Raw genomic sequence first — 22,870 nt, 5'->3', positions numbered from 1 at the left:
AGGCATGAGAGAAAGAAAGAAATCAAGGATAGTTTCAAGGTTTTTGCTATAACAGTAACAGTGGGTGGTCCTATATAACAGAGGCAGAGAGAGCAGGAAGAGTAAGTTTTGGGCATGGGGATGAAGAATCAAGATTTTTGTGACTAAATATTTTAGAAAAGGATAAAAGTTGACTTACAATCAGAATGAATTTGTACTTTTACAAGATGACCTGTTATGTGCTATATATTGCATTTAAAAGTATTTGAAAACAAAGTATTTTTTAATTAAAAAATTATATTATCATTATTGTTTTTTAGAGACAGGGTCTCACTCTGTTGTCCAGACTGGAGTGCAGTGGCATGATCATAGCTCACTGCAGCCTCAAACTGCCGGGCTCAAGCAATCCTCCTGCCTTAGCCTCCCAAATCGTTAGGACTACAGGTGTGTGCCACCGTGCTTGGCTAATTTACTTTTTATTAAAAAAATTTTTTTTGGCCAGGTGCAGTGGCTTACGCCTATAATCCCAGCACTTTGGGAGGCTGAGGCAGGTGGATCACCTGAGGTCAGGAGTTTCAAACGAGCCTGGCCAACATGGTGAAACCTGTCTCTACTAAAAATACAAAAATCTGCTGGGTGTGGTGGCACATGTCTGTAGTCCCAGCTACTCCGCCAAGGCAGGAGAATCACTTGAACCTGGGAGGCAGAGGTTGCAGTGAGCCAAGATCATGCCTTTGCACTTCAGCCTGGGCAACAAGAGCGAAACTTCATCTCAAAAAGAAAAAAAATAATACATACATATATATATGAAATAGGATATTGCTCTGTCACCCGGGCTCAACTGCAGTGGTGCGATCATGTCATTAGGGTTCAGCCTTGACCTCTGAGGTTCAAGTGATCCTCCTACCTTAGTCTCCTGAGTAGCTGGGACCACAGGTACACGCCACCACACCCAGCAGATTATTTTTTGTAGAGATGGAATCTTACCATGTTTTCCAAGCAGGTCTCAAACTCCTGAACTCAAGTGATCCACCTACCTCAGCTTCCCAGAATTCTAGGATTACAGGCATGAGCCACTGCACCCTGCCTTCTTTTTCACTTTAAAATTTTTTTGTAAAGACAAAGTCTCACCATGTTGCCCAGGCTGGTCTCAAACTCCTGACCGCAAGTGATCCTCCTACCTTGGCTTCCTGAAACACTGGGATTATAGGAGTATATAAAGTATTGACCAAATCTAAGTCTCTATTATATAAAACTCATGCTCATTTTTATTTGTTGATGAGTATAGTTTCTTTTTTGCCTCTCAGCTATCATTGAAATTTCAAGTAGAGCATCAGAACTGGATGGGGGTATGAAGTTTTGAAAGTATAAATGTCCTATCTAAATGTGTAGTCTACTTTAGAATTAATAGGAAGAGCCAGGCCCAGTGGCACACACGTGTTATCCCAGCCACTTGGGAGGTTGAGGTGGGAGTATTGCTTGAGGCGAGGGGTTCGAGGCTGTAGTGTATAATGATTGTGCCTGTTAAGAATAGCCAGCGTGCTATAGCCTGCGCAACATAGCAAGACCCTATCTCTTAAAAAAGAAAAAAAGTAATAGGAAGAAAAATCCAACTCTGTTAAACCATAGCTTATTTGAAATGGTAGCTGTTATTAGATGATACTGAGTCTGAAGGGTAACCCTATCATAATTTATATCAAGTGGACTATAATTACTCATTTTTGGAAGAGAAATCATATACTAAGGTGATGTTTGTAAACCTACATGAACTGTGCTTTGAAAGAACTAATTTATCTTTAAGAGGGCAGTCCTCAAATATTGATCTTAACTATTAGTAGTGATGTTGAGAATGTATAAAAGCAGATGGATTTATTACGTAAGTCAGAAAAAGCTAAAAGTCTCAATGATTGTTTGGACGTGGACACTGAGAGAGAGATACTAAGTATTGCACCTGTATTTCTGATGTGGGCAACTGAGTGCATGATGATACTATTTGCTAAGAACAGTGATAATAGAAATAATAATAGATTTGGGGTGAAGTTGATAGTTCAGATGTTGAATTTATGATGTCTGTGGAAAATTGGAAAAAGCAGTTGGGTACATGGGTATGGGAACTTGGACAAAAGCTTGAGCTCAAGATATTTTGGAATTTCTCAGTATTTCTTCCAGTGATAAGTAACTTAAATCATAGAAAACGATGAGAGTATGTTGTATTAGGTCATTAGTAGATAATAGAAGACTCCTCCTCTCTGCTAATAATAAGACTTTGGACTTTGTTTTCCTTTGCTTAGAAAAGGCAAGATTGTGCTTATTTGGCTCTTCTAAGAATGGATTTGGATTTCGTGATAGTGATCTGGATATTTGTATGACCCTGGAAGGCCATGAAAATGCAGAGGTAAGAGTGTTTGGAAAGCGTTATGTAAGTTTATTTTCTCCCAATGACGATTCTATTTTTATTTTTGTACGTGATAGTGATAAAAATGTGGTATCACTCTTTGTATAAATATATTAGCAAAATAAATGTTTGAAATATGAAAACAATAGCATTTTCAATTTAGAAGACATTGAAATCTTAAAAGTGTTTCAGTAATTTTATGATACAAAAACCACGTGACTGAGAGTTATAAGTGATTTGTAATGAATTTTCGGAAAAAGTTAATATACCACAAAGTTGGAATTTTTTCACTAGAACCAATGAGAAGCTGATGTTTCAGTTTCGTAGTGAACATTGATCTTTCATACTTTGTCTTCTCATATCTCTTTCATTAGATGACGTCTTTGTATTACTACAGGTAGTAAATACAGGTGGTCATCTAATTTATAATTGGTTTTGTTCTAAAAGTTAGTTATAATTTTTGGCCACTCACATAAAATTTTTTCCATAGAAGCAATGTTATAAATGATATGCTAAGGGCTGGGCACAGTGGCTCACGCCTTTAATCCCAGCACTTTGGGAGGCCGAGGCGGGCAGGTCATGAGGTCAAGAGATCGAGAAACTCTTGGCCAACATGGTGAAACCCCGTCTCTATGAAAAATAAAAAAATTAGCTGGGCATGGTGGCACACGCCTGTAGTCCCAGCTACTCAGAGGCTGAGGCAGGAGAATCGCTTGAACCCGGGAGGCAGAGGTTGCAGTGAGCTGAGGTCGCACCACTGCACTCTAGCCTGGCGACAGAGTGAGACTCCGTCTCAAAAAAATAATAAATAAATAAATAAAATGCCAAGATAGCTTTTAGAAACTCATTTTGGGCGGGGAGGAGAACTAACATTTATTGAGTTCCCAGTATACACTTTTACATACATTATCTCATTTCATTCTTACAACCACCTTCGAGGTAGGTATTATTTCCCCCATTTTACAGATGAGGAAACTGAGGCTTTGAAAGATAAACTGACTTGTCCAAGTTCACACAGCTAGTAATTCTTGGAGCCGGGATTCGTAACCCAGGTCTGTCTGACTCCAGAGTTCATGCTCTTTCCGTTGTATCTCACTGCCTCTCTGTAATTTTTTTAACCCATAATGTAGCTGAAATATAGTACTAATAGTACTGTAGAACCTAACCACTGCTTTCTGAAACTGATAGCTTTCTGAGTTCCACCGTGAGATGCCAGGAGCAGACCTTCCCCAAGTGCAATTTCAGCAGTGAGAGTGGGTACTTACACTTTCCTTTTTTGTATACCAGGCCTTAATAGTGGGAAGGAGATTGTCCAAGCTCCAGGGAAGAAAAGGACTGATTGGACAGGGAAGAAGTGTCCCAGGCCTTCTCAACGGCAACTAGCAAAGGAGGGTATCCTTGCAGATGTTCAGTCCTTTACCAGCCTAGCTATTGGTATTTATGTTTTAAAATGAGGGACTGCTTGCGAGATTGGGGTGAGGCCCAGCTTCTGGCATCTGTAGTGGTGTCAGTATCGCCTCTGTTACATTATAAAAGAATTCAGCAGAATAGTGTGCTTTTCTAAAATCATTCTTTCGAAAGGTGGTTTTGAAATTGTTAGACCCGGAGTAAAGATGGCAGTGATGACTTATTTCTGGCCATAAGAGGTTGCTTCTGGTGTCTTAACATCTTGTTTTATAAAGAAACTGAAAAGTTGCAAGTATTTTATTTGTTCTCCTTTACTAAATTCTGCTTAGAGCCACCTACTTGGAAAGTGGCTGCCCTTCTCCATTCTGAAGAGTAAAATTGAGGGAATAGGAAATGATTTTCTTACCCAGGAAAGAGGTTAGAGTTTAGATATCTTCTATGTAAAACTTATTAATTAAACTTCTAATCACTAAGGGTTTGTATATTATATATAATATGTGCCATTCCTACTGGGAAGTTGAAACAATGAAAATAATAAATCATTTTCTTTCAGATGAGCCATAATTGAAACTTTTAAGATTTAGCATAATTGTATTCTTTAATAATAAAGAGAAAAATTACCTCCTTTGTTAATTTTATCATATGTGAATTAGTAACTAATGGTGTCTTTGAAATCCTTTGGTTTAGCTGCAATGGCTCCTGCTCTCATGTAGCTAAAAAGAACATGTTGGAAAAATGGAAGTTACTTTATAACTCTTGGGATTGATGTTTATACCCTTCAGCTATTTCCAGTTAATTTTTAATGCCATAATCATTATGTATTATGATTATCATTACCATACCAAATCTGCTGTCTCTGGGTTTTACAACAGTAACACATTTACATTTACAGAGGTAAGAATTTCCTTGGAGAAATAGGTGCTGGTGAGAAATAGGAGTATCTTTCTTTTTCACATCAACATAATAATAATAAATAACTCACAGATTTAAAGGCTTATTTTGTGCCAGGCATTCTGCTGAGTGCTTTACATACATAATCTCATGTAATCCTCCCAACAGCTTTGCAGGACAGGAGTTTCTGATTGTCTTGATTTTATAGAATAGTAATGTGATGCTCAGAGAGGTTAAACATTTGGTCAGTCACACAGCTAATCAATACTTAGTTTAAGATTTGAATCCAAGTTTGTCTCAATTCAGAGCCTATGTCCTTTATCGCTATATTGTTTTGCCCTCGCCAAACTCAGCTGTAGTTGTTTATTCACTTTTTGAAAACCGTATTATTCTCCTGTCTTTGTGCTTCTCAAACTTTAATCTGCATGTGAATTACCTTGAGATTCTGTTAAAATGCAGATTATGATTTAGTAGACTGGGGCGGGTCCTCAGATTCTGCATTTTTATGAAGTTTCCAGATTATGCTGATACTGTAGGTCTATGAATCACTTACTTGGAGTAGCAATGTTATTATAGGACTTTATGGCTGGCAATTTTAAGTGCTACTATTAAATGCCTAGATTAAAGTAGAATTTGCACAAGGTGAAATTGAGTCAAACTATTATTTATTTGGTTTGTTTTTTAGAAATTAAATTGTAAGGAAATAATTGAAAATTTGGCAAAAATTCTTAAGAGACATCCAGGTATGAATTTTAAATCTTTAAAACAAAAGAATTTTTTTTTAGCGTATATGAAAATTATTTAACCTACTGAAGTCTTTTTTATTTTTAAATTAGGTTTAAGAAACATTTTGCCTATAACTACTGCCAAAGTGCCTATAGTAAAATTTGAACACAGACGAAGTGGGTTAGAAGGCGATATCAGTTTATATAATACATTGGTAAGTTTATCTTTATGGGCCATGTATATACTTTTCATTTTAAAAGTTTACAGATTACTGACTCTACCTTTATGTTTAAAACTTTCAAATGTGAACAGTATAAGGAAAAAGTATTTTACTAGTTATCTTGATACTTCCTTCAGATTGAAGGTCAGTTTTTGTTTGACTCACTAATAGGTATTTTACATTTTACATTTATATATTCTGTATTTGGAGTGTATTACATTCTAAAATCTGATTTGTAGTTTAAGTTTAAGAAATTTGAAATGCTTTCAAATATGTAATTATTTTTCAGGCTCAACATAACACAAGAATGCTAGCTACTTATGCAGCTATTGATCCTAGAGTGCAGTATTTGGGATATACTATGAAAGTGTTTGCTAAGGTATTTATGAAGAAATTAATGATCTGCTTTGTAGTAATGCTCATGATAATTAAAGTGAAACATACTTATATCAGATTTGTGAAATATATTGTCTCAATTTTGTTTATCTGAGCTTTTAAAAAAAGAAACTTTCAGTATTATATAGGTTGAATTGATACCTATCAGAGTAGGGTGGCTCTCAGTCTTTTTTTCCTCTGTGTGCTCTATTCCCATGTGCAACTGACTAGTCAGTTTCTCAGCAGTAAAATTTCTCAATGCAGTGATTTTCAACCCCAGGCATAGGAGTTGGCATATCATCCTAGTTAAGAATTTCTGAGTTAAGAAATCTTGTATTTGAGTTTAGTGATAAATTTTTATGACCCAGAAAACAAAACAGTACCAATAATACCTTATGCTTCTCCTATTATAACACTTGTTACGACATTGAATTTAGTTTTCTTGTTCTTCTGCTAAATGTGTAAACTAGATGAGGACAGGGACCTCTGTTTCCCTGGTTCATTGTAGTGCCTGCTTTATGGTAGCTGCTCAGTAAAATGATTAATTTTATTAATGTGTTAGTGGAAGAGTTTTAGTAGGGGAGAAACTTGGTCAGATTTTCATTTCATAAAGCTTCCTTTTTCTAATAGGAAGGCTCTTGTTATTGTTGCTGTTGTTATTGTTGCTGTTTCGCCCAGGCTGGAGTGCAGTGGTGGGATCTCAGCTCACTGCAACCTCCGCCTCCTGGGTTTAAGCGATTCTCCTGCCTCAGCCTCCCAAGTAGCTGGGATTACAGGCACTCACCACCATGTCTGGCTAAGTTTTGTATTTTTAGTAGAGAGGGGGTTTCACCGTGTTGGCCAGGCTGGTCTCAAACTCCTGACCTCAAGTGATCCTCCAGCCTCGGCCTCCCAAAGTGCTGGGATTACTGTGCCTGACTGTAAAGCATATTTTTAAAGATATTCCTGTACATGTCTTTCTAGACAAGAGTGTATCTTAGAAAAGCATTTAGGCACATACTACATACAAGACTTGATATGCCTACTTTTTTAGATTCGCCTAACAAGGTAACTCTAACATGACAGTTTTGTTATAACTACATAGAATTCTGTTAATAAAATCACCCCTTTCCCCTTTAAATATGAATATAAGCTAAATCCTTGCTCAAGGGAAAAAGTCTGAAGATTGTTTCAGGTTTTGTTCCTCCCCTCTCCCCCCTCTCATCCCCCTCCCCTATTTTTTTAAAATTTTTATTTTAATTTTATGGTTTTTTTTGAGATGGGATCTTGATCTGTCGCTTAGGCTGGAGTGCAGTGGCACAATCTCGGCTCACTGCAGCCTCCCACTCCTGGGTTCAAGCAGTTCTCCCTGCCTCAGCCTCCAGAGTAGCTGGGATTACAGGTGCCTGCTACCACGCCTGGCTAATTTTTGCATTTTTATCAGAGTTTTGCCATATTGGCCAGACCGGTCTTGAACTCCTGACCTCAGGTGATCCACCCGCCTCAGCCTCCCAAAGTGCTGTGATTAGAGGCTTGAGCCATGTGCCCAGCCTTTATTTTTATTTTTGAGACAGGATCCTACTGTTGCCCAGGCTGGAGTAAAGTGGTGTGATTATAGCTCACTGCAACCTTGACCTCCTGGGCTCAATTGATCCTCCCACCTTAGCCTCTTGAGTAGCTGGGACTACAGGTGTATGCTACCACGCCCAACTATTTTTTTATTTCTTGTAGAGATGGGGTTTCGCCATGTTGCCCAGACTGTTCTTGAACTCTTGGGCTCAAGCAATCCACCCTCCTCGGCCTTTCGAAGTGCTGAGATGACAGGCATGAGCCACCATGTCTGGCTTCCTTGTTCTTTTTTGTTTATTTTTTATTTATTAAAAAAGATATTTTCCTTAACCACTAGACCATCGGGGACTTTGTTCTTTTTTAATGGCTGCATGCCATTCCATTATGCGAATAGTCCTTAGTTATTTTAAACCTGTGCTTTACTGATGAACCTAAAATTATTTCTGATTTTTGCTATTATAGTGCTGCAATTAAAAAAAACCTTCTTAGTCATTTCACATATTTTTTGGCGTATTTGTATGGTACATTCTTAGAATAGGATTACTGGTTCAAAGAAAATGTGCTTTTGTAATTGTGATATTGTCAGATATTCTTGATAGTGTTTGTATTAATTTATACTTACCTGCAGTGTGTGAGAGTACCTATTTCCCCACATCATGTGTAGTAGTTCTTTGTTTGTTTGTACAGATGGGGTCTCACTGCGTTACCCAGGCTGGTCTTGACCTCCTGGGTTCAAGCTTTTCTTTCGCCTCAACCTCCCAGAGTATTGGGATTATAGACGGTGCAGTTTATTTTTAATCCAGTTTAACCCAGTTCTATGGGTTAAAAAAATGATGTGGCAGAATGTTTAATATAATTCTGCATGGAGTAAGACTCTGAAGTTTTGTTTTCAATCATGTTGTTTTTTAGCGATGTGACATTGGGGATGCTTCCAGGGGAAGTTTATCTTCATATGCATATATCCTTATGGTGCTGTACTTTCTGCAGCAGAGAAAGCCACCTGTTATCCCAGTTCTACAAGAGGTAGGTGTTTAAGAAAACTATGAACGAGTTTTTTTTTGAAAACAGTAGATCTAAACACAGGAGATTTTGCTTGGTTCATGTCATTGATGTCCTAAGTTTTCTCTTTCCATTAACGCTATAATTAAACAATGAATCTTTTTGAAAAATTTATTATGGGAGAATATAGACTACCAAAAGAATATTAGATGAACAGAACCGTTCAATATCTTTTGTAACGTTTTTAAATTTTACAGTCCTAGAGTGCTGTGAATGATTGTGAAGTTCTTGTAGCCAGCCATAAACTCATATATTTTATATTCTCCAAGATGCAAGTACACAGGTTTCTTCTCTCTAGAATATTTTCCCTCCTGTTGCCTGGCAGTGAAGATTGATTTATTCTTATGTATGCTTTGGTCAACCTTGGGAATTTTGGTTTAGAATGAACCCGGGGAAACTCTTCCTTATCTCTTCTAAAGTCATATCAGTTACATTAAACGTAAGAATGTACATTGAAAGAAACAGATTATACTCATTCACTCAGAATTGGTGACTTATAAAGTTCCTTTTTGTAGTCAATTTATACTCTCTGCAATTGGTACAAAGGAGATATTAATCATCCATCTTTTCCTCCTGATTCTTGGCACAAAGTAGATTTGTAGGCATTAGGGAGGATCCAATTCAAATTTTTTAGAATGGTGACTATTTTTAGTTAGGAGACAAGCATCAGAATTGGTTGGAAGAGTCACATGTTCTGGTTTCACATAAATGTTGATAGTTATGGCAAAGAAGAAAATTACAAAATAGGCCGGGCGCGGTGGCTCACGTCTGTAATCCTAGCACTTTGGGAGGCCGAGGCAGACAGATCACAAGGTCAAGAGATGGAGACCATCCTGGCCAACATGGTGAAACCCCGTCTCTACTAAAAATATAAAATTTAGCCAGGCGTGATGGTGCGTGCCTGTAATCCCAGCTACTCAGGAGGCTGAGGCAGGAGAATCGATCACACCACTGCACTACAGCCTGGTGACAGAGAGGGAGACTCCATCTCAAAAAAAAAAAAAAAAAAAAAGAAAGAAAGAAAAATCACAAAATTATAAGCCATATAGTAGGTGTCAGATAGCCTTAGTAAGTTTTAAGAAGTTCTAATGAATATATATGTTTTTACCAGCATTTCCTTCCCTCTTTTAAACAGTGGACGGGAAATAAAAATTTTAAATTTTTGTTTAAATCCTTTCCTAGCCAAAGATTTAAGTTGCTGAATCTGTGTTGGGTGATGTATATTTGGGTGTGTGTTTAAAGTATTTTTTCAGAGCTGTTTTAAGTTCACAGCAAAATTGAGAGGACAGTAAAGAGTTTCCAACATACCTCCTGTACCCACACATGCATAGCCTCCCCCATTATTAACCCCACCAGAGTGGTACATTTTTTACAACTGATGAACCTACATTGACATATAATCACCCCAAGTCCATAGTTTGCAATTAACATTTACTCTTAATGTTGTATATTCTAAGGGTTTGGGCAATATATAATGATGTGTACATTTTATCATAATGATACATCAATATATGCTATTATAGTGTCATACAGACTATTTTCAATGCCTTAAAAATTTTTGTACTTTGCCTAGTCATCCTCCCTTCAACCCCTGGCAACCACTAATCTTTGTGCTGTCTTCATAGTTTTGACTTTTCCAGAATATCATATTGTTGGAATCATACAGTATGTAGCCTTTTCAGATTGACTTCCATCACTCAGTGATATGTATTTAAATTTCCTCCATGTCTTTTCATGGCTTGATAGCTCATTTCTTTTTCTTTTTTTTTTTTTTTTTTTTTGAGACGGAGTCTTGCTCTGTCGCCCAGGCTGGGGTGCAGTGGCCGGATCTCAGCTCACTGCAAGCTCCGCCTCCCGGCTTTATGCCATTCTCCTGCCTCAGCCTCCCGAGTAGCTGGGACTACAGGCGCCCACCACCTCGCCCGGCTAGTTTTTTTTTGTATTTTTTAGTAGAGATAGGGTTTCACCGTGTTAACCAGGATGGTCTCGGTCTCCTGACCTCGTGATCCACCCGTCTCGGCCTCCCAAAGTGCTGGGATTACAGGCTTGAGCCACCATGCCCAGCCTTTCTTTTTTTAAAATTTTTAAATGCTTAGACTTTTTTGTTGAACCTCTAAATCTATTTTATCATTTCCTTTTTTTTCTTTTCTTTTTTTTTTTTTTTTTTTGAGACAGAGTCTCGCTCTGTTGCCCAGGCTGGAGTGCAGTGGCACAATCTCAGCTCACTGCAACCTCTGCCTCCGGTGTTCAAACGATTAAAGCGATTCTCTTGCCTAAGCCTCCTGAGTAGCTGGGATTACAGGCATGCACCACCACACCCTGCTGATTTTTGTATTTTTAGTAGAGTGGGGTTTCACCATGTTGGCCAGGCTGGTCTCTAACATCTGACCTCAGGTGATCCACCTGCCTTGGCCTCCCAAAGTGCTGGGATTACAGGCATGAGCCACCACGCCTGGCCTGTCATTTCTTTTTAGTGCTCAGTAATATTCCATTGTTTGGATATACTACAGTTTATTCATTCACATATGGAAGAACATCTGTGTTACAAGTTTTGGCTATTATGAATAAAGCTGTTACAAACATCTCTGCAAGTTTTTATATGGACATAATTTTCAGGTCTTTTGGGTGAATACGAAGGAGTCACATTGCTGAATCATATATACGAGTATGTTTAGTTTTGTAAGAAATGACCAACTGTTTTCCAAAGTGACTGTACCCAGTTTGCTTTCTACCAGCAGTGTGTGTGAGTTCCTGTTGCTCCACATCCACCCAGCGTTTGAGTACTTGTCCATGTTCTGAATTTTGGCCATTCTCTTAGGTGTGTAGTAGTCTTTCTTTCTTTTCTTAGGTGTATAATCATCCGTCCATCCGTCCTCCCTCCCCTGCCTCTCTTTTTTTTTTTTTTTTTTTTTTTTTTAAGATAGTGTCTCACTCTTTTTGCTGCCCAGGCCGGACTGTAGTGGTGCAGTCATGGCTCTCTGCAGCCTCAACTTCCCAGGCTAAGGTGATTCTCCCACCTCAGCCTCCTGAGTAGCTGGGACTACGGGTGCACACCACCAAGCCCAGCTGATTTTTTATATATTTAATAGAGACGGGGTTTTGCCATGTTGCTCAGGCTGTTCTCGAACTCCTGGGCTCAAGTCCACCTCGGCCTCCCAAAGTGTTGAGATTACTTTTAATGTCAAAACCACAATTTATTTTGCATCAATCTAATATTTTGTTTTATTTATCTATTTATTTATTTTTGAGAGAGAGTCTTGCTCTGTTGCCCAGGCTAGATTACGGTGGTGCAATCTCCACTCACTGCAGCCTCCACTTCCTGGGCTCAAGTGATCCTCCTACATAAGCCTCCCAAGTAGGTGGGACTACAGACATGAGCTGCCATGCCTGACTAATTTTTGTTTGTTTTATAGGGATAGGATTTTTCCATGTTGCCCAGGTTGGTCTTGAACTCCGGGCTCAAGTAAGTTGCCTGCCTTGGCCTCCCAAAGTACTGGGATTACAAGTGTGAGCCACCTCACCTGGCCCATTGTTATTTTAATTTGCATCTCCCTGATGACATTATGCGGAAATCTTTTCATATGCTTATTTTGCCATTCATATGTCTTCTTTGGTGAGGTTCTTTGGTCCATTTTTTAAACAGGTTATTTTCTTACTGTTGAGTTTAAGGAGTTCTTTGTGTATTTTGAATAATAGTCCTTTATCAGATGTGTGTTTTGCAGCTATATTCTCCATGTCTGTGGCTTGTTTTTTCATTCCCTTGACATTGTCTTTTGCAGAGCAGAAAATTTTAATTTTAGTGCAGTCCATCTTGTCAATTATTTATTTCATAGCTCTTGCCTTTGGTGTTGTGTCTAAGAAGACATCACTATACTCAAGGTCATATAGATTTTCTCTTGTGTTTTCTTCCAGGAGTTTTGTTTATTTTACATTTAGGTCCGTGACCCATTTAGAGTTAATTTTTTGTGAAGGGTGTAAGGTCTATACCTAGATTCATTGTTTTGCATGTGGATGTTCATTTGTTTCGGTACCATTTGTTGAAAAGAATATTATTTCTCCACTGTATTGTCTTTGCTCCTTTGTTAAGGATCAGTTAACTATATTTATATACTTTAGGGCCCTCCACTGTTCCATTGATTCATTGATTATTTCACCAATGCCATAGTCTCTTATTTATAGTAGCGTTATAATAAGTCTTGAGGTTGGGTTGTGTCAGTCTTCCAGCTTTGTTGTTCTTCTTCAATATTGTGTTAGCTATTCTGAGTCTTCTGCCTCTCTATGTAAACTTTAGAATCAGTTTGTCAATATCCACAAAATGACTTGCTGGAATTTTTACTGGGATTGAATTGAACCTGTAGACCAAGTTGGGAAGAACTTGGTCTAGACAATTTTGAGTCTTGACAATTTTGAGTCTTGACAATTTTGAATCTTCCTGTCAATTATAATGGAATATCTCTCCATTTATTTAGTTCTTTGATTTTGCTCATTAGAGTTTTATAGTTTTCCTCATGTAGACCTTGTACATATTTTGTTAGACTTATACCTATGTATTTCATTTTTTGGTGCTGACGTAAATGATACTGTATTTCTAATTTCAAATTCCACTTGTTCATTGCATGTATCTAGGAAAGTGTTTGAATTTTTTATATTAATCTTGTATCTTGTAAACTTGCTATAATTGCTTATTAGTTCTTGGAGTATTTTTTCAATTTGGATTTTATGCATAGATTATCATGTCATATATGAACAGTTTTATTTCTTCTCAACTTGTATACTTTTTATTTCCTTTTCTTGTTTGATTGCATTAGCTAGAACTTCCAGTATCACCATTACCTAAGACTTCCCAGATGTTGAAAAGGAGTGGTGAAAGAGAACATCCTTGTATTATTCCTGATTTTACAAGGGAAAGGATTGAGTTTTTCACCATTTGAGTATGATGTTAGCTGTAGGATTTTTGTAGATTTCTTTAACAAGCTGAAGAAATTTTCCTCCATTCATAGTTTACAGAGAATTTTGGTTTTTTTTTTTTTTTTTTGAGACGGAGTCTTGCTCTGTAGCCCAGGCTGGAGTGCAGTGGCCGGATCTCAGCTCACTGCAAGCTCCGCCTCCCAGGTTTACGCCATTCTCCTGCCTCAGCCTCCCGAGTAGCTGGGACTACAGACGCCCGCCACCTCGCCTGGCTAGTTTTTTGTATTTTTTTAGTAGAGATGGGGTTTCACGGTGTTCGCCAGGATGGTCTCGATCTCCTGACCTCGTGATCCACCCGTCTCGGCCTCCCAAAGTGCTGGGATTACAGGCTTGAGCCACTGCGCCCGGCCGTTTTGTTTTGTTTTAAATCATGAATGGGTGTTGAATTTTGTCTAATGCTTTTTCTGCATCTGTTGATCTGTGACTTTTTTTCTTTAGCCTGTTGATGTGATGGGTTACTGAGGAGAAAACACACACTCAAACCCAAAATGTTTTTTATTTCTTTTTCTTTGAGACAGAGTTTCGCTCTTGTCACCCAGGCTGGAGTGCAGTGACGCAGTCTCGGCTCACTGCAGCCTCCGCCTCCTGGGTTTAAGTGATTCTCCTACCTCAGCCTCCCGAGTAGGTGGGATTACAGGTGCTCGCCACCATGCCTGGCTAATTTTTTTGTATTTTTAGTAGAGACGGGGTTTCGCCATGCAGGCTGGTCTCGAACTCCTTACCTCAGGTGATCCACCTGCCTTGGCTTTCCAAAGTTCTGGGATTGCCAGCATGAGCCACCGCGCCCAGCCCCCAAAATGTTTTTTCTATTCTCTTACTCAACAACAATAATCTCAGAAGACTTATGTGACCACATGTGTTGGGGGGTTTTCCCCACACACCAAGCAAGCAGCTACTTCTGCATTGAACACCGTGGTGTCTTCCAGTTCAATTCTGGCACCATCTATAGCATCAGATTCCACTGGTTGAGGGCTCAGTCCCACTAGACTATCCCCAGTTTAGACACCAGTTGCAAGTCTAGGCCCTCTAGAACTTCTGACTGACCGGCTTGAAGTTTGGGTTCCTATGACCTCTTTGGGTTTGATTAATTTGCTAGAATGGCTCACAGAACTCAACCATTTACTTAGGCTTACTGGTGTATTATAAGGGATATTAGAAAGGATATAGATGAAGAAATACATAAAGCAAGGTATGGGAGAAGGGATGAGGAATTTTCATGCCCTGTCAGGGCATATTACCATCTAGGAACCTCCATGTGTTCAGCTATCAAGAAGCTATTTGGACCGAAACCTTTGGGTTTTTATGGAAGCTTCATTACATATGCAAGATTGATTAAGCCAAGCTGTTGGCCATTGGTGATCAACTTAACCTTTAGCACCTCTCCCCTCCCCAGAGGTTGGGGTATAGGGCTGAAAGTTCCAACCCTGTAATCATGCCTTGGTCTTTCTGGTGACCAACCCCCATTTTAAAGATACCTGTGGGGCTGTCAGCCAGTAGTAAACTTGCTTACATACAAAAAGACTTGTTTTTAGAGATTCCAAGGATGTTACGAGTTGTATGTCAGGAAATGGGTTTGGAGGCCAAATATATGTTTTATAATGTCACAGCTACATCAGTTGATTTTCAGATGTTGAACCTGCTTTGTATAACTCTCTTTTTTGTACATTATTGGATTTGATTTGCTAATATTTTGTTGAGGATTTTTGCATCATTGTTCACGAGAGATTGGTCTGTAGTTTTCTTTACTTATAATGTCCTTGTCTGGTTTTGGTATTAGGGTAATGCTGGCCTCGTAGAATGAGTTAGGAAGTGTTCCTTCTGCTTCTGTCCTCTGAAAGAGATGAGGCAGAAGGAACACTTCCTAACTCATTCTTTGAGAATTGGTTTAATTTCTTCCTTAAGTGTTTGGTAGAATTCATCAGTGAAGCCATCTAGGCCTAGTGCTTTCTCTTTTGGATGGTTATTAATTATTGATTCGGTTTATTTAATAGATACAGGCCTATTCAGATTTTCTGTTTCTTCTTATGTGAGTTTTGGCATATCGTGTCTGTTTTTTTTTTTTTTTTTTTTTTTTTTGGTGATGGAATCTCACTCTGTCACCCAGGCTGGAGTACAGTGGCGTGATCTCGGCTCACTGCAGTCTCCGCCTCCTGGGTTCAAGCAATTCTCCTGCCTCAGCCTCCGGAGTACCTGGGATTTACAGGTGCCTGCCACCATGCCCGGCTCATTTTTGTATTTTTAATAGAGACAGGGTTTCACCAGTGCTGGCCAGGCTGGTCTCAAACTCCTGACCTCAGGTGATCCGCCCGCCTTGGCATCCCAAAGTGCTGGGGTTACAGGCGTGAGCCACCGCACGTGGCTGGCATATTGTGTCTTTTAAGGAATTAGTTCATTTCATCTAGGTTATCAAAATTGTAGTTCATAGTATTGTTTTATTATTCTTTTAATGTCCATGAGATATGTATTGATGTCACCTCTTTCATTTCTGTTGTTAGTAATTTATATACCTTCTCTTTTTTTCTTAATTAGCCTGACTAGGAGTGATTTGTTTTTTAACAAATTTGTTCACTGGATGATATTTAAAATTTACCATAATTAGGCCTGCCAAGGCCAGCATTACTCCCTTATTATTATTATTATTATTTGTTTATTTATTTATTTTTTTGGAGACAGAGTCTTCGCTCTGTCACCCAGGCTGGAGTGCAGTGGCGCTGTCTCGGCTCATTGGAAGCTCCTCCTCCCAGGTTCACGCCATTCTCCTGCCTCAACCTCCCAAGTAACTGGTACTACAGGTGCCCGCCACCACGTCTGGCTACTTTTTTTGTATTTTTAGTAGAGAAGGGGTTTCACTGTGTTAGCCAGGATGGTCTCTATCTCCTGACCTCGTGATCTGCCCGCCTGGGCCTCCCAGAGTGCTGGGATTACAGGCGTGAGCCACCACGCCCGGCCTACTCTATTATTCTGATGGTTGTTTAGGCTTTAAATAGGGATCATATGTATACTAATTCTCCAGTAATGTAATTTGCCACTTTGCCAGAATACTATGATTAACAAAAATGGACCACAAATTTGATTTTCTTTGTGGTTTGTCTGTATTCTCTCCTTACGCATGGATTAGGAGTCACTACATGAAGTAATAGAAATAGCAAGGCATGGTATTTAGAGCTAGAGATAACTAGTCGGAATCCTAATTCTAACATTTTGGCCTTCAACAGTCTGCATAAGTCTGAGTTTCATCATCATTAAAAATGTAATGATGATAATATTTCAGTGTTGATATGAGGAACAGAAACATTGAGTGCTTTGGAATGTAGTAGGTGCTAAAGTAGACATTCATAAACAGTGCTTGCTTTTATTATTATTTTTACTATTATGATTTATGACCATTAGCATTATTACTATTATTATTGGAAAAATGTAGGTAGGACTACCATATTCAGCTTTAAAAACTCTTTCATTATCTGTTTAACAGACATCTGCTTAATATTGATCAAATGAGAGATAGTTCATGAAATGTTTCCCATCATAATGAAGTTTGATTTCAGGGGACTTCGTGATATGTATAGACTGATGATACATGGATTTTTGTTTCTGGCCTTTTTTAATGGTTGTCATATGGGACCTCATTGTTCATTGCTCTGGTATCATTTAAGTATTGGCCATTGGCATCAATTATCTTTTAAGGGTAAGGATATGTTTAATGAAGCTAATGATGTCTGCCTCCATTTGTAATTAAGCTTTTTTTTTTTTTTTTGAGACGGAGTCTTGCTCTGTTGCCCAGGCTGCAGTGAAGTGGCGTGATCTCGACTCAGTGCAAGCTCCGCCTCCTGGGTTCACGCCATTCTCCTGCCTCAGCCTCCCGTGTAGCTGGGACTGCAGGCACCCGCCAACGTGCCTGGCTAATTTTTTGTATTTTTAGTAGAGACGGGGTTTCACCGTGTTAGCCAGGATGGTCTTGATCTCCTGACCTCATGATCTGCCCGTCTTGGCCTCCCAAAGTGCTGGGATTACAGGCGTGAGCCACCGCACCTGGCTGTAATTAAGCTTTAAGTGGCTGGGTATTACTGAGGCACAGCTAAGAGCATTTTTTTGATGGTCAGCAATACGAAGTTCTTTACGTCAAAAGGAGCTGTCCTAGGCAGAAGATTTTTGCTCTATCCTAGCAAATCATAATTTATAAGTAAATGCAAATTTTCACATAAAAATTAATTCCAAAAGAGATTTGGGAGTGTTCACCCATGATTTTATGAAAAAAGTTTTTAACCCATATCAGCTTAAAAATTGCAACTTAATGGATGAACCTTGAGGATATTATGCTAAATGAAATAATCCAGTCACAGAAAGACAAATACTAATTGATTCTACTTATATGAAGTACCTAGAGTAGTTGAATTCATAGAGACCGAAAATAGAATGGTGGTTGCCAGGGAATCAAGGAGGGAGAAATGGGAAATAATAGATTCATAAATACAGAGTTTTAGTTTTACCACATCTGGAATGAATGGTGGTGATGGTAGCGTGACAGTATAACTATACTTATGCCGCAGAACTGTATGCTTATGATGGTAAATTTTATATTTTGTTTATCTTACCACAACTAAAAAATTACAAGTTAGGCTGGGCGCAGTGGCTCACGCCTGTAATCCAGCACTTTGGGAGGCCGAGGTGGGTGGATCACTTGAGGTCAGGAGTTTGAGACCAGCCTGGCCAATATGGTGAAACCTCGTCTCTACTAAAAAATACAAAAATTAGCCAGGCATGGTGGCATATGTCTATAATCCCAGCTACTTGGGAGGCTGAGGCACGAGAATGGCTTGAACTGGTGAGGTGGAGGTTGCAGTGAGCTGAGATTATGCCACTGAGCTCTAGCCTGGGCGACAGAGCAAGACTCTGTCTAAAAGGAAAAATGCAGTGTGAGTATAGGAGTACATATTAGAATATCACAATAATATAAGAAATGTGGAAATGTTTAGGGTCATTCTTTACATAAATATTGACTTATTTGGTGATCCTTATAATATGATTGACTTACTTGTTTAGAGGGAGGATTGAGTGCTGAGTGGAGGATGATTTGTGTTGAATGAGAGAGAACAGATAGGAAGAGGAAAAGAGAGAGAGAGAGAGTGTGTGTGTGTGTGTATAAAAGTGGATAGCATTAGTGCTTCCAAGGGCTGAAACAGAGTGGGGAGAATTTAAAAAAGTGAAACATGAGAATTCAAAAAAATAGGCAAAATGAGTGATGATTAATGTTCCAAGGCCCACAGACCTACTCCACTGCGTTATCAGCCAACATAGTTGGGTTGGATCATGGATATTACTGAAAAGTATGAAATCTCTTAAAAACAATCAAGATCTAAAGAGTTGGATTGTTGTTGCTCAGAAGTGTGAATTATCTGAAAACAGGGTTCTAAAGAGGTAGTTTGTTCATTTCAATATCTAGCAAATCTGTGTTTACAAAACATGAAATACCTGTAATAGCGTCTGAATCTTTAAGGGTGAAATATTACACGTCAGCCCCTTTATCTTTACTTCTTTCTTGAGGTCAGAGATCCTATGTCTTTTGTTTCAGATATTAATAGCTGTAATTGACTCTTTTTTTTTTTTTTGAGGCAGAGTCTTACTCTGTCACCCAGGCCGGAGTGTAATGGCGCAGTCTCAGCTCATTGCAACCTCTATCTCTTGGGTTCAAGAGATTGTCCTGCCTCAGCCTCCCAAGTAGCTGAGACTACAAGCATGAGCCACCACGCCCCCAATTTTTTGTATTTTTAGTAGAGATGGGGTTCGCCATGTTAGCCAGTCTGGTCTTGAACTCCTGACCTCAGGTGATCCGCCTGCTTCAGCCTCCCAAACTTTGTGCTGGGATTACAGGCATGAGCCACTGCACCCGGCCTCAGTCTTTCACTTTTCGTTTTATGAAATGTCAGAATATATGCTAGATGACTTTTGGTAAACTGTATCTGTTTAAGTAATATGTAAATGTAAAAAAGCAACTTATTAGCCCTAGTCCCGGAAACTTGATTTCTGTGTAACATACTTACGTAGTAAATACAGTCATTCAACAAACATATATTAAGTGTTCTCTTCGTGGCTTTGGTCTGGTAGGGTTCTGGATTTCAGAGATAAGCCATAGTCATTACCCACAAATAAGTTAAATCTGAGAATAAAATTGGAGGGGCCAGACATGTAGTTAATTTTATAAATCACTGTCACATCAAAAATGGAAATGACCGTTGGGTCCAGGCCCACCTTAACTAGTGGATTTAAGTGGTATTGTGGTTTAATTATATTCTGGGACCCATTACTCAGGGTGGAGGGTAAAGAGAAAGTGATGTGGTATGTTTTCTCCATTTATAAACTACTGACTGACTAATTTGTGTAGCCTTTTCTCATTTTCACTGGAAAAACTGGACACTTAGGGAGATGATTGTCTTGCCCAGAATCACTATTTCTCAGGATAGAGGCTAGAAATCGGCTCTGCTGACTGCATCTATTGCACCTTCCTTCTTTATTGCATCTGTTTCTTAAACCTCCTTTAGAATAAAAGTCTCAATTACTTGTGGAAGTCAGTTACACAGACATCTCACGGGATACTTTTCTTCTTGTGAAAATAGCATTTTTTCTCCTTTTTTCTTCTCCTTAAGACAGCAAATTATTATTCATAATTAATAAAGTTAGGGCCGGGCGCGGTGGTTCAAGCCTGTAATCCCAGCACTTTGGGAGGCCGAGACGGGCAGATCACGAGGTCAGGAGATTGAGACCATCCTGGCTAAAACGGTGAAACCCTGTCTCTACTAAAAAATACAAAAAAAAAAAAAAAAACTAGCCGGGCGAGGTGGCGGGCACCTGTAGTCCCAGCTACTCGGGAGGCTGAGGCAGGAGAATGGCGTGAACCTGGGAGGCGGAGCTTGCAGTGAGCTGAAATCCGGCCACTGCACTCCAGCCTGGGCGACAGAGCGAGACTCTGTCTCAAAAAAATAAATAAATAAAAATAAAGTTTATAATCTTTATCAAAATGTGAGGGAAAGCTTCATAACTTTCCTTTTTTGTTTTGTCTTGTTTTGTTTCTTTGGTGAGACAGAGTCTTGCCCTGTTGCCCAGGCTGGAGTGCAGTGGTGCGATCTCAGCTCACTGCAGCCTCTGCCTTCTGGGTTCAAGCATTTCTCCTGCCTTAGCCTCCCGAGTAGCTGGGATTACAGGCATGTGCCACCACACCCAGCTAATTTTTTGTATCTTTATAGTAGAGACTGGGTTTCACCATGTTGGCTAGACTGGTCTCAAACTCATGACCTCATGATCCACCCTCCTCGGCTTCCCAAAGTGCTGGGATTAGAGGCATGAGCCACCATGCCCAGCCCTAATTTTTTATTTTTACAAAATGATTGTCCAGTTGCTTTTTAGCCTTATCTGATATAGATAAATGATTAAAGGTACTAGGTCCCAAAACAGTTCTGTTGACTTCCTTTGGGTGCACCATCAGTAGGTATTATCTATTTTGTGTTTTTACATCTGTGATCCTTTGATGAAACTGCTGTTTCATCATAACTGCTGTTTCTTTTTTTAGTTTTGCTTCATTATTCTTGTACTGGATATGTTTTGATAGTCTAAGTAGGTAATATCAGGTAACATCAAATGTATCATTTGGAGTTTGATTCTCTTAAGACATCCTTTTCCAGCTTTGGTCTTTCAGGTACGTTTTATTCGTTAATTTCTTGGCATCAAATTATACCATCATCCTGACACGTTCTTTCTGGAAGAAGTATTTTAGTGTGTCTTATAGGTAAATTCTAAAATGATATTAGAGTATTTGGGCCTTTGGGTTGGATCACTTGAAATCTAATAATACAATTAATTTTTTTATGCAGATCTTTGATGGAAAACAGATTCCACAGAGAATGGTTGATGGATGGAATGCTTTTTTCTTTGATAAAACAGAAGAACTGGTAATTTTAAAATAGTCTTTATGTTCTAGAATGCTCACTGATATATGTTAACATTTGTATAATTTAATAATTTTACTTGGTTTTGCTGTCCGTATTTTGGATAGTACTGTATAGACATTGTTCATTTCATTTTTTTATATGTAGAAAAAACGTTTACCTTCACTTGGAAAGAACACAGAATCATTAGGGGAGCTTTGGTTGGGACTGCTTCGTTTCTATACTGAAGAGTTTGATTTCAAGGAATATGTAATTAGCATTCGGCAGAAAAAGCTGTTGACAACTTTCGAGAAGCAGTGGACTTCCAAGTGCATTGCAATTGAAGGTAATCATTTAAGCTGATATTAATTCAGGAGCAACCAAAATTTGGTCAAGGAAATTGAGGGGAAAACTGAAATACATTAGGATTTGGAAGATTCTTCTTCTAGATTTTTATCAGTTTTCATCCTTTAATCTGTAATTTTAGAGGAAGAATTTGCTGGTTTGTATAGTCTTAGTACATATAAGTATTAGACTTTGGCAATGACTTCTAAGTATATTTTTATGGTACAATGAATGTAATTCTTAATCATTGATGTATTTCTTTTATAGACCCTTTTGACTTGAATCATAACCTTGGTGCTGGAGTTTCTAGAAAAAGTAAGTTTTAAATATAGATTTTCTCTGATTTTAAAACTCTGACTCATTAATGTCTGCATCTTTATTGTTTTCTTCTTTCTTTAATAGTGACCAATTTCATCATGAAAGCATTTATCAATGGAAGGAAACTTTTTGGTACCCCTTTTTATCCACTCATTGGCAGAGAAGCTGTAAGTTTACATTATATGAATTGAGAATCTTTTCTTTTTTAAAGTAGAACAAGCAGCTTAATCCTGTTTCCAAACTGATGTTAGATACAGGGAAAGAGATGGTCATAGCTTTGTATATTTTTTATTGCATAGTCCATAATGAGATATATATTTTCCAAATTTTATTTGTTTAAATTATTTGTTAAATTCTGTCTTTTCCACTAGACTGTGAACCCCACGAAGACAGGATTCATGTCTGTAAGGTTCACCTTTCTATTTCCAGTACATACATAGTGTCTGGCACATTGGATGTACCAAAGAAGCATTTGCTGAGTGAATGAGAATAGATATTCAAGACTCTGGATTGTTGAATTTTAGGTGCTGCTCATTGTCCCTCTTTTATCTCCAGAAATCTTGATGAAAATGTACACATAGAAGACAAAACCAAAGAAATACTTTATTATTTGTTGGAGCTTCTCGGATTTTTGTATAGCTTTGGTAAGCTGAATTAGGTGGCATGGAACCGAGAAGTTTTCTTCTGCCTGAATTGGGTGGGCGAGTGTCACACATTCCTCTT

General features: G+C 38.6%; 1 protein-coding gene across 9 annotated transcripts in view; it reads left to right on the top strand.

The window, feature by feature from the left end:
• The window catches only part of TUT4 (terminal uridylyl transferase 4), a 128,719-nt gene that overhangs the window by 85,119 nt on the left and 20,730 nt on the right, over positions 1-22,870 (top strand). For all 9 annotated transcript variants that reach the window (XM_050802587.1, XM_050802599.1, XM_050802593.1 and 6 more), the window contains 9 exons: positions 2,271-2,374; positions 5,358-5,415; positions 5,509-5,612; positions 5,908-5,997; positions 8,451-8,564; positions 21,431-21,508; positions 21,653-21,830; positions 22,097-22,144; positions 22,232-22,314. In XM_050802587.1, the coding sequence (XP_050658544.1) occupies positions 2,271-2,374; positions 5,358-5,415; positions 5,509-5,612; positions 5,908-5,997; positions 8,451-8,564; positions 21,431-21,508; positions 21,653-21,830; positions 22,097-22,144; positions 22,232-22,314 (857 nt within the window). The remainder of the gene's footprint in view (positions 1-2,270; positions 2,375-5,357; positions 5,416-5,508; positions 5,613-5,907; positions 5,998-8,450; positions 8,565-21,430; positions 21,509-21,652; positions 21,831-22,096; positions 22,145-22,231; positions 22,315-22,870) is intronic.

This window comes from Macaca thibetana, chromosome 1 (assembly GCF_024542745.1).
Source record: "Macaca thibetana thibetana isolate TM-01 chromosome 1, ASM2454274v1, whole genome shotgun sequence".
In the NCBI taxonomy this organism is placed as follows: Eukaryota; Metazoa; Chordata; class Mammalia; order Primates; family Cercopithecidae; genus Macaca; species Macaca thibetana.
The sequence above is the reverse complement of the archived record's forward strand: the minus strand, read 5'-3'. Positions and strand labels throughout refer to the sequence as shown.